Source organism: Hermetia illucens, chromosome 5, assembly GCF_905115235.1.
Source record: "Hermetia illucens chromosome 5, iHerIll2.2.curated.20191125, whole genome shotgun sequence".
NCBI classification, from domain to species: domain Eukaryota; kingdom Metazoa; phylum Arthropoda; class Insecta; order Diptera; family Stratiomyidae; genus Hermetia; species Hermetia illucens.
The window spans coordinates 53,340,293-53,360,865 of NC_051853.1; the positions used below are offsets into that span (position 1 = coordinate 53,340,293).

At 35.6% G+C, this 20,573-nt stretch overlaps 1 protein-coding gene across 2 annotated transcripts in view; it reads right to left on the reverse strand.

Moving 5' to 3' along the window:
- The window catches only part of LOC119656798 (protein obstructor-E), a 35,528-nt gene extending 17,829 nt beyond the window's left edge, over positions 1 to 17,699 (reverse strand). For both annotated transcript variants that reach the window (XM_038063404.1, XM_038063403.1), the window contains exon 1: positions 17,512 to 17,699. In XM_038063404.1, the coding sequence (XP_037919332.1) occupies positions 17,512 to 17,554 (43 nt within the window). In that variant the 5' untranslated portion in view covers positions 17,555 to 17,699. The remainder of the gene's footprint in view (positions 1 to 17,511) is intronic.
- Between the last annotated feature and the right edge of the window lie 2,874 nt (positions 17,700 to 20,573).

Genomic DNA, 20,573 nt, shown 5'->3' on the forward strand with positions numbered 1-20,573 from the left:
TTATTAAATAGTTTTCTAAGTTTTTATTATGTACTTCCACTTGTAGTTCTTTTTTTTTATTTTTTTTTATTTATATCAAACATATATCGTTCGAAAGTCTGGCGCGTGAAAGGATTTTTTATTATTAAGTCTTCTTCTAAGTCATTTCATTCATTTTTTTTATTTTCTGTTTACATTTTCATATATCAATTTTTTAAATTATATAGAAAATTTTTCCGTTTAAAAATATATGCAGTTCCCACATTCATATGAATACAAATCAATGAGTTAAAATATCTCTTTTCTGATGCGCCCAGATTAACATAAAAACCATGAATTTTAATAATTCAAAATAAACTTCTTCCAAAAACTGGAAAAAAGTATGTCAAATGCATTCACAGTGAACCAAAAACTATCAGCTCGATTTAAATCTTATCTCATCGATTTTGCAATATCCCACAAAACTTGATCACAATAATTTTATCTACCGAAAAACCTATAAAAAACCTCCACTATTAAGTAACATCATATTATTTACGACTTTTTTGGATTGCATCTCTTATAAAAACAAGACTCCAAAAAATGTAAGAAAATTGCAAAAAAAAAGCTGCTCAGCTTGTGGAGAAAAATTCATCAGAAAAAGTTGGCCAGTCAAACAAGTTTGTCAAGTAATTGCACATTGTGTGCAGCAACAAGATACCAATACACCAACTCACAGACAGAGTCGGTCAGAAAAGCATGTAATATTGAAAGCGAAAAGAAAAAAGAAGAAAGATCAACCGATCAATCATCAGGATCACCAAGAGTCATAATCGTGGGCAGTAGCATGCATGATCACCATTATCATCATCATCATCATAGTCTTCTGCACCATCAAGTCCACCAATTGGTGTTAACCAGTGATGTAGCAAAAAGAAGTCGGTCCAAGGTAGCCTTCATCGTCTTGTGCACACTCTTGAGTGGTTTGTCTGATCAATATACATACATACAATATATAAATGGATGTTTTTATAGACACATATTTGAGTAAATGATTATGGCGTCATAATGAAAACGAAATCGATCGAGTTTTGAAAATCGAGATCTTGAGATCAAGATGGTTGAGATGGCGTCAACCTTTCACTATTCTCATGGTAGGAATGGTGCCTGAGTGCGGGTATGAGTTTGCAGAAGCTAACCAGTTACTAGTTAGGTTTTGAATGAAAATTTGTAGTTGGAATAATCATAAATACTGTTAGATACTGTACTATTGGAGGTACTGATCTGTGAGTTATTCGATCTTAAATACAGTTTCGTGACAGATATTTGGTTTCATTTTCACAATAATCGAGAAATAAATGTACTGTAAAATTGGAGGGGGAGAGGTGGTGTTGGTTTTATTATTGAAAACAAATCTGTTCTTTAGAGATCTAAAATGGTTTTGGTTTAGAATAAAGACTGAAATTAGATTATGGAAAATTATATTGCTATAAGGATTATTATATGTTTAGTGTTTATATTCATTCATATGGAAAAACTGAAAATTTAAAGGAGAAGTATAAAATAAAATCTGTGGGGACACAATCCATGAAGTTTAGTAATTATTGTTAAGTTCCATCCAGAAATTATCGATTAATTTCTTGATTTTAGTAAGAAATCTGAGCCAAAGACAACGAGTGTCTATGAATTATTTGTATTTTGATTATGTAAAATATTATTAAGATAGCACAAATCATATAATAATTCCGATTATATAAAATTGTATTTGTTAATATTTATTTAAAAATCCATTTATTATATTTTATATTTATAAATTATATATTTAAAATCGTATTTATATTTATTTATTTGGGAATGAGTTCCAGATCAATTGTGATTTCATACAGAAGTTTTCATGAAAATTTTATTTAAGAAATCTCCGTAGTTATACATATTAATCAGATTAACAATTCAAACTTACTATTTTCATTTTCATTATTAAAATATATTAAATATTATTATAAAATTTATTATATTAGCATTATTAAACTTTATTCTCCTTCCATTTCATTTTATTTCAATTGCATTTCAACCCCAAAAAACACAGTCCAGAACTACTGAATGGATAGGCAAACTAAATATCATACCTATCTTCCCTGATAAAACGTGATATCATCTAAATACAATACAATTATCCATAAAAATCTCAATGGCCTTTAAGAATATCGTTATTTAATTACACAGTTTTAAAACAACTTTTACTTTCATGCATTACATACAGACATAATCCAAACAACGAGATTGAAAATGGGCAGAGACGAAATAAAAGCAAAAGTAAGTAAGAAATTGAAATTGCAATGAAACATTCAAGATACATAGCTTGCGGAATTTTCTCTCTGTACACTGCTATTACACCTTTACAACTGTAATTAAACAACAATTTAATATTGAAGGTGAATAAGTTCAATATGAATATGTCTATACATATTCCAGCGTATATGAAGTGGCAGTGATGGTGGGTAACATTTAATTGAAGTAACATTTAGGTAAACAATTACATAATTGGAATAATATTAGGTTGAGAATTAAGTAATTGCGCATTTCTTAGAAAGCTGTATGTGGCTAAATTCCTATAGATATGGTAGAAATTTCGAAATTACAAAACTCTGGGGCACACTACCGAGAAGATAGTGTGCAAGTTGCTTACGGATCCGCAGATACGCAGCATCTATTGTCAACATTGGTAAGGCTTTCCCAGGATATTGAAAACTACGAATAGTGGAAAAATTTGAGCCAAAATAATATAAATTCTGAGCTCCAAAATTGACATCTGCCTAAGTGTTCCTTGCTCAGCAATATTTGATTTAGAAGCTGGAGCTTTCAGTTCCAGAAAAGAGTAGTCTTTGCAATAGAAAGTAGGAGTCAAATTTTTTGAAAAATTAAGGCGTCAGCAAAGCCTTCCCTTTTTGTGAAATTAATGCAAATACTTTTGGTATTAATTAATCGGTTGCAGGGAGATATTTCCACGGAATTTTGACAGCAAATATGCTATTTTTGGTCCAGCTTTTACTCCAAACAACATTGAGATGGTTTGAAGTAGCCCCGGCTGACAGCAGTGCCAAGAGCTTATCAAGAGATAAATTCCTAATGCCACTAGACGAAATGCCTATCCATAGAAGTCTTTAGTATATAAGATACTGTAGAGAAAGATAATTTGTAGCTACACAAGTTATGCCTCTGTTAACACCATATCTTTATGCAAATAGGCATAAATTTCATGCACTTTCTAGGACACTATTTTCCCGACTTTCTCGTGTAAATCCACAACAGCACCAAAATTTGAAAACAATCAAGCGCAATTCAATGAAATTCTCATTATATTGAATCACAGTACTGTGACCAAATTTACTCCTAAAATTTTATTGAATTGACCCCAATTGAAATGTAACTAAGTTGCCAATCTATATATTGCTGGCGGGGTTTTTCAAGTGACAATTGAATTAACATGAGGGTAGTTGCTTTGCATATGTATGAACAATTTGAGAGGCAACATTTCCAATAATAACAATCAATGATCATTGTTGGTATCGTGGTTTATAGCAGGTATTGGCAGAACTGGATTTCAGAGAAAAATGCTGAAACTAATAAATACAGTTGCTGTGATTGTTGATTGCTTGGTTTTGAATTAATAGGATTTTTTGAATGAATGAACCTGGGAATGACGTATCGAAACCACTTATTATATGGGAGAGCAATACTGCAGCTGAATTAGGATTGGAAAACTGAATTTCGCCTAAATCGATAGAGGCAATTTATCGAAGGAGAGAACAAGGTCCGTTTAGGATAGTCTGCAACAATGGTGGCTGAAATCGCAATAGTCTGATCGGCCTGCCTTACAAAATTTTGAAAACAGAAAATGTGCCATTTTCGAAGATCAAGAGTGTCTTATCAATGTCATGGAAAGAGGTGAAGGCATTCATTTGACCACTTTTACCTCATATCGAAAAGGATATGCTATGTCAGAAATAAATGGAGGAGAGGATCCCTTGTAAAATCTCTAAACAGATGGAAAAACCTATAATAATATCCTTTAAATAGGTAGAGCAATTGTATCCACTTCCACTTCCTTGGAAGTAGTGATTCGTAGTTCTAAGAAGCAGTTTCCGCCCCAAATTTAAATCGAGATTTCAAAAGAATTCGGTCGAAAACCACACTAAAGCACTTCAGGAAAAGGATTCTCTCCCGTAAAAGTCAAACTTTTTAACCAGAAAGCATCCACCCTCAAAATAATATATTCCAATCCTCCTAATCCCTTCAACTTTATATCCATCAAGAAGTGACAATTTCCATAGATACTCTTACTCTTATCTTTTCACTACCATTTACACAGAATATTATCTTGAAATTTTCATGACATATCATAGCATTAAATCATGACTTCCTAATTCAATCATTTCATCGTGAAAAGTTACAATATAAACGTGACATTTCCGTATACGATAAATCCTCATGAAAATAATTAACATTTTTCAACACTTGACATGGTTGTATGCATATTCATATCTGGAGTACATACGAGTATGTGGGCGTAAATGCCAAACTCTGACTATATGAATTCATCTTTAACGGGTATTTATACGCTATAGACAGCATCCTGAATTTTAGTAACTTTAGTATCTTTAGAATTGTGCTGAAGGATATAAAGTTGTGTTACGGATGGATAGTATGTGTACTACTGCAAATCTTCAATCTAACGATTTATAATTAGCATTCATATTTGTTGAATAATTCATATCCTTTTTTGTGGGAAATATCTAACTTTTTATATTTGAGTCAGTGTTATACGTCCCGAAATGCAACTGGATGACTACACAAATCTGTAGTAAATATGAATGTGAAAATATATAGCGAGTAAAAAAGGTCTTGGTGGTAGTAGACTTAACATAGTTGCGACATCTGACGAATCCAGCGCCGTTAGAGAATCATTTTAACTCCGTGGTACTATCCCGTCCGTGGTCATTATGCGTGCTCCTGGGTTTTGTCTGGAAAAGCGCATTCTCGAAGTCAATTAAGACCGAGCAAAAAGAAGAGGAAGATACATCCTAAGCCAAGAATTCTCTTGAAAATCAGGAGTAGAGAAACTTCACTAAACGGATAGCAGCACCGAGATCATTTTCTTTAAGGTGCTTTGAGTAGCATTTTTGGGGTTGACCATTTGGATGAAATTCGCATAGGCTTGGTGCTCCAAATGACGAGAGTCTGCGCTTTACATAATGGCAGCTGGAAGGTTAGTGAGCCAGTTATAGCACAGATGGACCAGCCCCTATTGTTTCAATTTTCTGTTACCCCAGGGGCACTAGATTTAGGCATTCTTAATAGGGGCTCGGAGAAATACTTCTATTTGTTTTCTTCCTAAAACTGGACTAAAGCGCATCACATATGTAGACCTCCATATTTAGATAATGACGTGTTCTTTAAATTCAGATACTATGCTGACATTTATGTCCATACAATTTCCTTTGATATCTTTCAACACAAACTCCTTCCGCCGAAACCAGAAGAAATGCATAACTAAAAACGGGCAAATATGCAAGTCCATGTTGATCCCAATTTCACTCTCGTACAAACTATCGAAGCTAGAACTTTCCCTCATCTGTGTTTATTTTTTAAAAATACTCTTCGCAAAGAAACATACCATTTTGAGTTCACTTGCACAAATTCAAATGAGAATGCAAAGAAAATTTGGAAAATATTAGCATACAACAATTGGACTAAACGTCATTCGTTTTGCATGAATTTTCACAAATTTGCGGGAAAATAAGTTTTGGTTGGGAGAGGAAGACTATGGAAAGATTGTCCATCGGATTGGGGCTAATGCTGGACTAACTATTTTGCGCTTTTCAAGTTGTATCAGGAAATATTTTCGGAGAATGCCGCATTATGAGGCAAGACTTTTCGAAGAAGAGTTACCAGAGGACATTCCATTACAAAAGTGATGGTTTCATTGAACCTTTAAGCCATTACGTTTAAGTTTCCAAGATTCAAAAACGGGACCTTTACCGATGAAATAATAAAGAGTCTTCTTGCATAAGTTTCCCCCGCAACAAAAACTTGACGAATAAAACGTAAGGGCTAGTCTACATAACAACGAAATTCAGGAGCGATATTACGACCATTCCATTGTTGATAAAGTCCAGGTGAATAAGCGGCGGCGGGCTCGTTAAATAATCCTTATGGGTGAAATGATCCATCGCGAAAGGTCACAACATCTATGATAGAAAAAGAAGAGGTGGCAAACCCTGTCTTAGATAGGCATATACCAGGGCAGACACCTGTTAGGAATATTGAATTAGTGGACCGCGATTCAAAACCGGGATATTTAGTGTTGCTTATTACAGTTAGCTAAGACTGGCCACCGGTTGTTTCACCGTGGATGATAATGAGGAACTCACATCGGCTTCAGGTATGGGTCAGACAGGTACCAAGATGAATGGAAACATCCGATCATACCATGACTCTTACCATGAAGGGTGAGTACACTCTTTGAAAAGGCATTTATGTGATTTAGTCTTAGATGAATGCGAAAACCTGCGAGACAAGTGACTCTGATATCGGTGGTATTTCAGCCCACAACCTTCAGTTGACCAAGCCTAGTTTTCTAACCAGTAAGCCATCCGGATACCCCCAGTTGAAGTGTCAACCAAAAAACAAATCAAAGCGGACACTTTTTCTCCAGTTTTTATTTTAAAATATTTCCATAAATGACAGAAAGAGTGCCATGTCAGTCACTAAAAAAGTTTAACAATTTTCTCAAATTAACTCAACCTCTTTTTACTTTTCCGAATCTGAAAAGCGATATAAACTTTTCTTATTTCGCATTTCAAGCTTCCACCAGCCCAACCAACAATAATTGCACAAAAACCTACTCCATTTATACTTAGCGCAGACTCGCCTATTTTGACTTCCAAACTACTTTTGAAAGCCTAAACAGATGGATAGAAAAAGATACAAAAATAGTCGGATTTATATGTACAAGAAATACTATATAATATATCTATAATAGCAGTGCAACGGGGAGCGTTGCAATCTGAATAAAAATATGCAACGTATCTCACCGAGTGTATCTTAACCGTATTTGCTATGCTATAGTTTGAAATTACACTGTAATGAAAGTGAAAGTACAATATCTTATACCCATTCAAAGTAGGTAGATAGGCACCGAAGTACGAAAATGGGCAACTGATATAAATGTATTGATGTATCTCCAACTACAATGCACAAGTTTAGATAGTGTGTGTGATAAAAGAAAAGCAGCTCATATGGATGAAGAAATCGATGCAAAATCGGTTTAAATCCAGATGTGATACTACAAAAGGACATACATAAGCTCGTTATGTCACTTCAGAACTGATGGGACACACCTGGTGTATTATAATCGTTGGAGTATCTATTTCCAATTATTTATGATGAACCTTCATAAGATCTAACTCTATTTATATTTTCCTACGCCTATTGTTCTCCTTCAATAACATGATACATAGATATTCTCTTATTTCCACTGTCAACCATTCACAATTCGCAAGAATGAAGCCTCACATATCTCAAGTCGTATTATGCGGATTATTCAACGAATATCTGTAGAAAATGTCAATCTATTGATATTTGTTCTCAAACAAAAATAGCTCCATAGAATACTATCCGAAAGTAAATTTTTACCCAAATAGATAAAAAGTGAAATTGCTCTCTCCATAGACAATGCACGTCCGCCCAGTCGTAGACAAAAAAGATTCGATAAAGGTAGAAATAAAACGTAAAGTATGCACATATTGTGTACTTTAAAAATAGATACGCGACGGTTATAAAATATCTTCTGTTATGTAATGGCAGCAGTAACTGAATAGGTAATTTTTGAGTGGGTGCTTTAAGCCTGCATAGATCCGCACCTCAATCTTTCTTCACATAGGACGTGTATGTATGTTTGTTTGTGTACTAGCAGTTGTGAAAGATTAAAATCACTCATTCAACAATCAATCAGCCACAGAAAACGCTCTTTATCTACGTACTTTTGCATATATTTAACCATCAACATCGCCTCCAGGCATATGATATTGTAATAATTATATGATGGGGATTTCATTGAAAAGTTTAATGAAAATTTTCGGTCCCATGGCTTCATATCTTCTTCATTTGAGTGCATTTATGTTGCGTAGGTGGACATGAATGTGGGCTAGTGTTTTTACAAAGTTTGGCTTTGATTGTATCCGATAATGAACACCTTCATATGCAAAAATTACCACCAGCACTTTTATCCGAAACGGTTCGTTTACCAAAAAGCTTCACTCGAAATGTGAAGGGTTTGAGGTCTTTTGCTGCAAGCTAATTATTGAATAGTGCAATACAAAAACAAGTCGGAATACCGGAAGCTCGCGCTTCGGGTATAAAGGTTTTGTGTTCATCTTATGTAAGAGACGCACATTTTTCTGTCCGTATATAGTTACAAATCCAACATAATCCTTCATATTTTTCCAAACTACGAGACATACGTACATATTAGAGCCATAGATATCACGCTCACCCTAAACAAACAAACTGCCTATTACCTACTGTACACATATATGCACGTATCTAAATTTATCGTAGCCATATTTCCGATTTACGTCTTATATCTAACTGAATTAGGCACTACCCGCAAAGTTCATTAGCACGCATATATTATATACCTACATACACACATGTCTGGTTGGCAAATAACTAAAAAAACTAAAACAAAATAATTGTCTGGGACCCAATTCATAAGAATTCATTTCGTTGTGGTATTGACGAATTGATATGTGATGATGACGTCATGCGGGTTGTAGAGTGCACGAAATTCACAAAAAATTGTAAAGTTTCACCCCCTATAACTTTGTTAATAATAGTTCGATTTTATTCAAACTTGACCAAACTGTGCATTATATTCTTCGTTACACACATGCCAAATTTTGTACTTCTGGGATGAACATAAGGGGGGGTGCCCGGTAAATTTCTAAAATGTGGAAATATACTATTATTAACTTTATTTGTGCAGATATCGGAACCGGATATATTTTGAGGCCTAGATTTCGTAGAGATGCACCACTGTCATTTTTTTCAGATTTTTCGGTTGGATAGGTTCTGAGACCGAGACCTGTTACACTTTTTGAGGGTCATATTTTGAACCCTCACTCCCCTATGTTTCATCTAATATCAAATATTGAACCAGATTCGAAAAGTACTGATTGAGACCTTTCATTTGATACCCTACATGGCTACATTCTGTGAAAAAAAAATTTGCACCCTCCATTCACATGTACGGGGAGCCCCCCTTAAACTTAACACAAGATGGCGCCACTTATTGCATGTAAAGGGATCACCAGATTACATACTCTCACCAATTTTCGTGACAATCGGTCTAGCCGTTTCCGAATAAATCGGGTGTGACAGACAGACAGACAGACAGACAGACAGACAGACAGACGGACAGACGGACAGACAGACACCGTCTCGATTCTAATAAGGTTTTGTTTCACACAAAACCTTAAAAAATATTCAAATAATAGTGTTTTGATGTTGAAAAATGGAATCTGCTTGGAGAAGTTCAGATATCAAAATTCAAAGTTAGATAATGCATGTTACCAACCTCATTCCGAACTATTTTATAATCTTCATCTGAACCTAGCTACCATTGACCCAATAGTTTGAAACTTTTGCCACCTTTCGCTTGAAAAATTTAATACAAAATTGATCAAATTATGCGAATTCCTATTATGTGTATCTTAAAAGTACATTTTTAACCAATGTAGATCTCAATAGATACGTTGATAACTTTTACCCTGAAGAATGTATTTTATCCAATTTCGCATCTGAACAACGAGCATATTTCCATAATTTTTCTGAGCAAGTTTACATTTTATCCAGACCGCGGTGAACATGCTACTTGTAGTGATTAATGCATGGTTTTTGTCCGAAGAAGACAAAGGAAATATTACATAATGAAATGGTCGATAATTTTCGGATTATTCTGCAATTTTTCAGTATTTTCGATACAAGCAGTTTTAAGTAAAGAGAGTGTTGTACATTTTAACGGAAAACTCCGAAAAATGTTTGAGGTTGTTGTGGAAAAATGAGGATAATATATTGGTTAAATGGAAATGTAAAACACATGGCAAATTATTGAAATTTTGCGCCATTTAATGTTGCAATGGTTGCATTCATTATGCAACAGATATAGATTTACTATAACTGTGTAAGCTTTTATAATAGAGCTTGTATGTTACTACTTGTTTTTTACCTCCTTTTTACTATTCATGAAAACCCACTGCTTCTGGATATATATTCGCAAATAGTTCAGTCTACAATTTAAATAGTATTTCTAATCTAAAATTGTTCAACGTAATTTCTGCGATCATTCAACTTGTAGACTATGCAAAATTGCGGAGACTAAGCTGTATCTTTTTTGATCCCCTTCACCCAGTGGCGCATTCATTACACTTTTTAGATACTCAGCAGCCGACCTGTTGAATTCAGAGCAATTAACTGACAACTGCAGCCATAGATTTTCAAATATTAATCCGAAATCTAAATGAGAAATTTTAGTATGATTGATTTACTTAAAGGCTAACTTCATGCAATGAACTGCCGGCGGTCAATGTCAACGTGTGACAAAATATTTTCTAGAGAGTAGCCTACATGCAATCTTCTGTTCTTGATCTGAAAATTTCAATCAAGACGCTGACAAGGTTGCTAACCATCACGACATGTTTGTTATGGGTTCCATTCTTGAAATTGACCAAATAATTTGGTTTGTGGCTGCTGGAGATGCCAAGAGGTTTCACTAAATATGAATGAGCCTGTACATTGATAACCTTTGCATACTTATTTTTTTGCTGATAAGACGCAATTGAATTACAGTAGTTTTTATCTTGGGCCGTCGAAACTGTGAAGTTCAAAAGATTTAAACTGAATACCCTTCTCACAAGGGGAAGAAGTCTGATTGTACAAGACAGCAGATATGCCCTGCCTTTTATAGTTTCCAGCAGAATTACCTAGTGCCACAATATCATTGCAGTTTATATACTTCTTACATTGAAACTTTAACAATTTGACACTGAATTGGTTGGTTTTCTCAAGGAATGGAAGCATTATCAATTGAGGCCATGCTAAGGTACGGAATCAACTACTCCTTTTCGAAACTGATCTGATTTCTAATAAGCATAGAGGAAGAAGAGCCAGAATCGCGGGTAAAACCCGGCTCAATAGACTGCGATGGCCAGGTTACTTAATCCGCAAGGCTAGATGCAAAACTAGGATATCTGCAGCTCCTTACTACGACAGGCCAAGATCGGAGACCAGCTGTTGCAATGATTGACAAAACTGAGTCCGTTATCGCTTATACTTGTAGAAATCACGTTATCAAATAAGGAGTACTCAAAATACATTGGTCAAGTTGACCCCATCTATTTGACCCAGGTTCAGATTCTGGCCGTCATGGATGTTTTTACTGGGTTTTGTGCATGTCTGATGATGATAATGAAAATGAATCATGGCAAGATGAAGGGAAAAATAAAAATAAGTACGAAGAGACTATGTGAATGTGCTATACTCTACAAGGGGAGCATTCAAATTTGCTAACCAAATCAATCATTGGCTGAAAAAGACCATAAAACGGCATACTTCAGTCGTGACCACGCTCATTAAGTGAATAAGGGTAACAAAGCTCTAGGTATTGCTGCGAAGTAGGCCAAAATTATGGAACGACGAGCTCTTGAAATATATAGCTGTCGCATAAGCATTACTTGCCAATACAAGAAGGAAAGTAAACTCCAATATGACAATTACGGACACATTTCATTGTTGGATTGGTTAAACAAAGTCCTGACGAAACTCATTGGAAAAAAACTAAGACCGTATGTCTACAGTTGATCGACTCTTTTCAGCAAAATAGGTGCTCAAAAACTGCTGGAAATTTAACATCACTGTTTACCAGGGGGCTTACGGCAGTTTAGATGGTAGCATATTGTTCAACATATAGCAACGCTCCGATTTGAAGTCATGCAAGAATTGGTACGAATGGCGAAACCAAATATGGACAACACACAATCTCAAGTCAATATTCAAGAACAGTTTTCATAGAGGTTGAAGCAAGAAAATAGTCTCCAGTGTAGTTTCGAAACATGTTATTCAAAGAATTTCAATCCAAACAAAAGGGATACCACTAGCATATAACATGCTCAATCCCTGAAGACAAAGGACAAAGGATCTGGAGTCTTCAGCAATGGAAGTTGGATTAGGGCGAACAAGACTAAAACAAAATTTTTCACTCACATAAGAAAATTAGCGCCAACGTGGAAAAGCATGACAATGGCGGCAAGGAATCTCGAAGGTGTTGACAGTTTCTCTTTATTTTGGAGTATACTTGAGGAATATGTAAATATACATTATAATATCATTTACAGACCTGCAACCAAACCTTATCAGATACCCCTATTTAGAAGAAGACATCCTTCTACAGCAGATGAGTAGGCTGGCATTATGTACGGCAAAACGGAACCCCACTGGACTGGTCCCCTAAAGTTGGAGATTGAAGATGAGAAAACAGGACGTCCCCTTAAAAAAGGAACGAAACAGAATCAACTGAAGGCCAAGGGGCATTTTGGCCTCCTAAAGAACAAGGATTCCGTACCCCAATGACAGACTGGCGCACAACAACTCGATCAACAAAAGAGTTCGATCAAGTTAGCAATCGTAGAATATGTCCGCGGATATTGCTCTAAATTGCTGATTGTCACTATTAGAGAAACAGTGTTATATAATTATTGAGAAAGCTGAAAGGTACAGTGATTGACAGGGGATCGGCAAACAACACAGTTCAAAGCGAGTGCACTGTCTGAACTAGACATCCATTAAAAAGAATGTGTCAAAATCTGCTTTCAGAATGAAATGAATAAACTATTGGTAGATGTCCAGAAGAGGGTCATATCCCTCTGATTGAGAAATAAAAGTTGTGAAATTGACGTACCAGTGCTTCTACTTCGTTTGTTGTCATTGACTTGTTGAAATCAACTAATGTATATGGAACTAATGAAAGTATCTCCAAAGGAGCAAGAACTAAGTGACGAAAATGCAAGTCGTCTTTTTCAATGCCTGTCATCTGGCCGCTTTCAGCTATTGATTTGGCATTGAAAGATCAAGTATTTTGATGTGTTTTTTGCTGAATGACGAATGAAGTATATTATTCGCACCTTAATGTTTCTGGAATGCGAAATAATTGTCGTAAAGTCTCATCCCAATTAACCAATAACTAATGCAAGGAAGCGTCGAGAAAAAGCGGGACGAATCTATAAAATTAGGCAAGCATAAGGAGCTCAAATAGGCGTAGAAAGTAAGTGGAATCATAACACATCTAAAGATTATCTGAAAACTCAATTAGCGGAAGTCTCGCCTCCTGAAAGTTTCCACTTTATCCAACTTAGGCATAACAAAGGATGTCATTCACGGATCCGGGACATCATGACCTCAAATCTTGAAAATAAAGCAGCCGCTGACTTGGTTTTTCGCCTTTAAACTTTTCAAGATTTTCCCTCATAAACCAACAACTGCATCAGCGACAGTAACAATTTTTCGATATAAAGCTGTTTTGACTCTCGGCATCACACATACTCAATGCTACTCCCCCGTAAGATGTTGCAATCTAAATGAACTGTGTCAGACGACAAGTTTACTTCGAAAGATGAAGCATGTACCCCCATTTGAATATATATTATGCAAATATATGAGAGCAAAATATTTCTGCATTGATGCCATCCACATTCAACGTCACATACTATCCGATGAAGTCTTCCCTTGCTAAGTGGTTTTGTTTTAAGTTTCCCATCCAGCTTCTTGCACTCTCGAATCCATGCACCCAGAAACTTGATCCTTGATAAGATATTTCGTATGATAGCTTGGCAATTATGAACAAAAAAGGTCAAATGCATGAACATAAAATATCACACACATATTTAATGGGAACCTCACAATTTCGATATTTATAGTGCAATATGTGCGTATAAGTTTGCTGTGTCAATATCTGGTAATTGTTTTTGAAAGTTGTTTTGTAACTCGCAGTACGAAAAACTGAGCCCCAGAAATATTTCGTGAATATTTCGTTTATAGTTGAATGCTGGATTGATAGTGATTGGAAATAGGTGGACAGCCTTGAGAAGGTAAACGTGTTCGAATGCCAGATACTTTCACTGGAAGCAGGGCATGTTCTCATGGAAGAAAAATGAGTATCGGAGAGGATGTGGTATAACTTCAAAAACGACGTTTCAAGATGGATTGGTCTGGCGGGTTCGGGGTTTTGAGCTGAAATATCACGCTATGCAAATCTTGTTGCACTGTGTGCATTCATTTGTATCTTTCGATATATCACTAAGCACTTCAATTATAATGTTTCAACAAGTTTCCAGACAATTAGGTACTCGCTGGCATGCGTCATTACATTTCTCGACAATTGCAGTAGCCCCAAGCGACGGGCATATCTCAACAAGTATCTCAAATCTCAAATTTTCAATCTCTAACGTTCACTGCATCTGATATAGTACACATAATGGTAAAATATCCACTACAATATCCCATTACATACAAGATACAATTTTATTGCAAATTTACACTATTCTGCATTGCATATTGCATCCACCGCAAGTTTTGAATAATGGAAAAAAATCACGGACTCAATGTGCCATAGTAAATAATGTAAAATCGTGAAAGCAGAGCAAACGAATTAAATTTCAAATTGCAAGAGACGGAAAAAGAGGAAAGAAAAATCAAATCAAAACAAAAAACAGAATCTAATTATTATATTTAAGATAGGAAAATGGAAAAACTAGAGAAATGCATGAAGCAAATTATGGTACAAATGGAAGAGATGCTTTTTTCAGCATTTTACCAGAAAATTCCATTCAAGGTGAAATTCAATTGTCTTTCTCTTTAATCAAAAAGCAAAGGCTTAAAGAAATTTGTAGACAGAAAATCCCATTTAAGATTATAATTCGAAATTTCACGATTTAGTTCGCATATTCGAGCATTTTCACATTGGATTTATGTAAACAGAATTAACATTAACCAGTAATTCATGGTTAGCGAACGTGTTTTAAATAACGAAACGCATTTCCTATTCAAGAAAATATGTAAGATTTGCTACTATTTATTGTATATTGTCTAATTTCAATGTCACTGACAACTTGAAGAGTCACGTTATGGCAAAAGTACGTCGTTTTAATCGAGAATCTACGAATGGTAAACAGTGTGGAACTAGTTTTGAACTTTTTTAGCAAAACCAGAACAGGAAGCCGGATACTGAGAAGAAAAAAATCTTTTTACATTTCATTAGCTCGGTTTTTTATCCGTTTCCATTCATTTGCGGTAGTGAACTCATATGGGAATTGATTCGCAATAATATGCGCAATAGATGATGGAAATTAGCGGAGATTAGTGTGCGACGTGCTTATTCTTTGACTAAATTTTGGAATTAAGACGATGTTGTGGGTAGACGGAAAAAGATAGGATTATGGATTAAACTTGGTTATATAGCCTATAGGGTTAAGTTTACTTTTTAACTATTTTCAAAGGGACTGTTTTGATGTAAATTTAGAATTCATTAAAAAATATAGGTGTCGTCAAAAATTGGAAAAAGAAATTTTAACTCGCCCCAGACTTGAATGAAATCGTTGTATAAAGGTTTAATGGCTAGGAATTACTTTGAAATTAAATTCTTCAATAGGTTTTTTTGACTTTAATGTTGATTAATTCAGGAAAATTCCTCGACTGAATGATAAATAGGGCAGCTTTTATACTCCATCAGATTAGGAAATTCTCAAGGAAAGTATCATTGATTGTTGTTAGAGAAATTAAGTAAAGGAGCTTACAAAATTCATAGTACCTTTAGAAGATGCGGTACTGGGAATTATTACAAAATTTAAGTTCTCTACTCCGTGCCAAAAGTGCAGTTATTTCCAAATGTAACCAAATACTTTATATTTATAGTTTTGACTTGCAGATTGCAGACTCACAGATATTGTAACTTGAGATTGTAAAAACTGCCAGCAAAAGATGAGAAAAAGAATGTTATCAATCTAAGATTCGCATTCATTGTGAAAAGTAGATCGTTTAAGTATTTAATCGCTCAATTATTTACATTGAATTCTGCAAAGATTTTGGTTAAAAACGTAATGATTTGACGGAAAACATTAATATTTTCAATTAGCTTGTCCTTCATGGATGTACGTAACTCTGAAAATTCCATCGATAAATTGAGAAAAAAGTAGTCACTTCTCAGAAAATTGAAAAACTTTTCGTTCCAGACAGAAATCTAATAAATTGCCAGAGCATTCAACACAGAATTCCTGGAAGCATTAACAAATCAAAAAATAGACCTGTCAATGACCAGCAGCAGCCACAATAATTTCAGCTATTCAAGAATTTTTTTTTAAATAAAACGCCTTCTCTGTACTGCAATAGCAGTAGCACCGACATGAAGAGAAAAAAAAAGATTAAGTACTATTGCAAAAATTTACGTGACTTGCATACAATTTCCGATGAAGATGAAGCCTCTTCACCTTTACAACGTGAAGAAAAGACCCAGCATGGTGTTAAGAAATATGCAAAAACACAAAAAGACATAATCGAAAAGTACAATGAGCCGGGAAAGCAGAGAAGGAGGACGAAGGAATGGAAGGAAGGAAAAATAATAAATGTTAAAGGCTGCATTGAATATCAAAAAATTGAATTGGAGTTCGTGTAATTATGTTTTTCTGCAATTTCATTTTTAGCTTGTTTCGTAACTAAATTGAATTTGGCGGTTAAAAGGATTCGTTTTGAGGAATTGATGGGGAAAGCTGAAGAGTGCAGCAGAATTATTAACATTGCTTTTGTAAATCACTGGACGAAATCATTACTGATGCAATTAACCACTATCTTTGTGTGAAATGGAAAGATATTTCTTTGACTGAAAAAGCCAACGCATTACCAGCTACTCCTGTAGAACTGTTTTACTAATTGGGAAAATTCGGAAACTAAATTGTTGGAAATTTGTTTTCTAGATCGACAATTTATTTCTTCGTTGCATCTCAGAACGTTATATCTAATCTTTCCCGTTCCAAAAAAATGGGATTTTCTAAATCTTCTCCGAAAACTGAAACTCAAGCAACACAAAACTAGTCGAAATCGAATATCAACGTCTTCAAGAAAGTTCCAGCAATTCATCTAACCCTCTTTCCTCATATGCAAGTTACGCAGAAAGTGATATGTCCAATTTATTATCCATTAGTGGGTGCGGCGTCAAAATTTCGTAATATACGAGTACTGTACATATCCATTTCACTGATCACCACTTATCTTGTAACTTGGAATGTTTTTGCACAACATTTATTATTTTTATATAATCCACAAGGCAGCAAGTACTTGAAAGTCGAAATTGTTGGTAATCCATAATTGTGGTCCTGGATATTTTCAAGGATGCTTCAGCACTGTCTCTTTTTTTTCAAACAAATTCTGAATTTACAATAAAATACATACCGGCTCCAAAAAGCGCAACAAGAACAAACATGCACTTCTTCATTTTAGGTTCTAGTTATTTGTCTACCGTAAGGATATATTAATAATTAATTAATATTATTATGCACTATTGTATGTATCAAGCAATCGTATGTGAACTGTGTGAATTCACAAAAACACTTTAGCAGACTGTATGTGATTGTTGCTCTTACATTCGCTTTTTATACCCAAGAGGTGTAAAAAATGATTTCAACAGGTATAGAGGGGGCCCCTCTTTCAAAAAGCGAAAAGATTGGAAGACTTGTAGAAAGAAATGGTATATAAAGATAGCGGGCTGTGTACGAGGTAGAAAAAAAAACAAATTCGTCTTAAGATCAACTTTATATTTCTTACATACTTGTTTTTCTTGAAGCCCGCGAACAACACACATACAGACATGTGGGCAAGAAGACAGTAAGTCAAGAGTACGAGTAACGTTGCGATCGTGCGGCTTGAGGACCAACCAATACCAGTTTATCGTCGGTATATAATCAGAGACTCTTACATTCAACAAATGACAAATTCAAAGGAAGGCGAGAATCAGTAAAATGCAACTTAGCGGAGAGACATAGTTTCGCTTGCAGATACTCTAGGGCACAAGATTTGCAACAGAAGCCGGTCTTGCACTTGTAATTGATCATCATAATTACAACTTCTTCGAGTAGGTACAAGCGAAATCATCGCCCCGTCATCATGAAGGTGGACTCATTTAAATGTGACCCAGATTAAACAGGACCCCATGCCAAGTACTATACCTAACACGTACGATTGTTGCAATTTCAGATTCTAGATGAAATTTTATTACTCATAAATACCTTTAGGTGGTATTAATATACACAGTGACATGTTCTCCAATCCAGTTTGCCTTACGGATTCTGTCATGTAACCTATCTAAAGATACATAACTGCCGCTTATAGTTTCAGCATGTATCTAAGCATAGCATTGCACCACACATAGTATAAGACAAATCTATACATAAGTATCTGGATTGCATATATATGATTCAAGGTTTCGGCATGCAGGAAGAAACTGAACTCGAAATAACACAATATATTACATGGGTGCCTTTACTCCGAGTACAGTGAGCACTGCATATGCTCAAGTGTGTACTAGAATTATTAGCAGTAGATATTTCTACATTCTGCATATTGGACTTATTGAATATTTGATGAATTTCAGTGTCGTACAAAATTTATAACAGTACAATGCCGTTCTTAAGCGTCTTACCTACGAGCATATGTGCGAGTATAATGAAGATAGGGTAGCGTACTCGCATGCAGAATGCCGTCGGTATTTGTGCCTAGACTTCTATTAATTGTATTCTAATTAAAAGAGTACGACAAAGGGGCTATTACTGAAGTTTGTAGACAATATGCAGAATGTTTTGCATACTCGTATGAAGCCAGTGTGAATGTCTTGAAAACAATGCAAGTAATGTTTCCACACAGAAGAGAAAACGACTTTGCAGCTGAGACTTTCCACTTAGAAAACTATGAATATTCGGGCCAATGGAGCTTTGATATTATGCAATTAGAAAAGTTAATTCTGAGTTTGATAACTTGACACATTTTTGTCGTAACGGATTTTAGCAGTCCATTTTGAAATTGGCTTGATATCTTTACTGATTCCTGAGGATTTGAAGTCTTACTGAAACCTACCCCATGGCTTTTCTTGTATGTCCCAACAATCAGAGCGTCCTTATGACATCACGTTACTGTATCATCTAGAGAAACCATCCTCAGGAGTTGCGACTCTAGGTGCACATCTTGCAATTAGATCGAAACATATTAAAATTAAGCTTGCAAGAATAGCCTGAAAAGAGTCCTTTTAAAAGACGCTATTGTCACCTGCGCACCATGGTTTAAACTACTGCAACAATTAGACGAAGCGAAATAGATAAGTTTCCAGACACGTAGGGAATTTTCCCTTCATTTCTACGAAATAATTCCGTTTTATTTTAGTGATTAGGTTCTGGCATCGTATCCTGCATATATCTTATATTTCTATATATTTTATTTAACGGAATTAGTTAAAAAAAAACCCAAGCATGTCCCCTATTTAAGTACTAACTACTTGTAGTGACGCTTAACCTAAATGTTTGGAAAAATGTGGTCTGGTACCCACGATGGACCAAAAAACCCGCTGAACCAACGCTATCTTCTCTACCACCAAAAGATATCTCCACCTTCACGTGATCATAGGAAATTCCTTCCTTAATGGGAAACTGCATTCGGAAAATGATGAAGACGAATCATTCGTGCCTAGAAACGTCAATTGGTAAGAAACGTCCCTCGCCTAAAAATGGGACCAGCTGCACCAAATCGCCCCCCAAGTTGAGGGTTAGCTACAACCTTACAACCTACACTATACAATGACGGATCCAGCAACGGAAACGGATACACGATTTGTACATTCTCCTAAGGAACATGTGCTCTCGACTCGACTCTCGACTCTCGAACACACGCTGCTAGGTAGCAGCCCACACCCTGTCTGAAAAGCCATCCAGCAAACCATGTATGCCCTAGTTAGTCAAAAAATGAGACCTGCTGTTATCAACTTTCGAAACGTCTATATACTACTACGCTTCCGAGGCATTTTCCGATATATAAGTCTCATTAACGTTTATGTACTTAAAGAGGAGGTTGCAGAGTCAAAGAAGGATAACTTCTAAGAGGCAATGGAATGAACTCACAAAATCTGGCCCAGGCATGATATCACAACCATAAAAAGACTACAAAAGTGGTGATGGACCCCGTATTCAAGCAATACGCTTGTCTCTGCATTTATGGTTGCCATTCAATCCTTGGTGGGATATGGCGCGTCAACTACACGTACACGCTATCATTCACGGTTACATGAAATGCCCTTTTCTATTGTTCTTCACCAAGTGCCATTGAGGCGACCCACTCGTCAGCCATCTTGGGAGAGTGAATTCCACTGTACGCCATAGCCTGCAATGCATTTGTCGCTCCTCCTTAAAGTGTGACCTAGCCACTGCTACTTTTGTCTTCTGATCACAGTACGTTAGAGAGCGTCAGGCCAG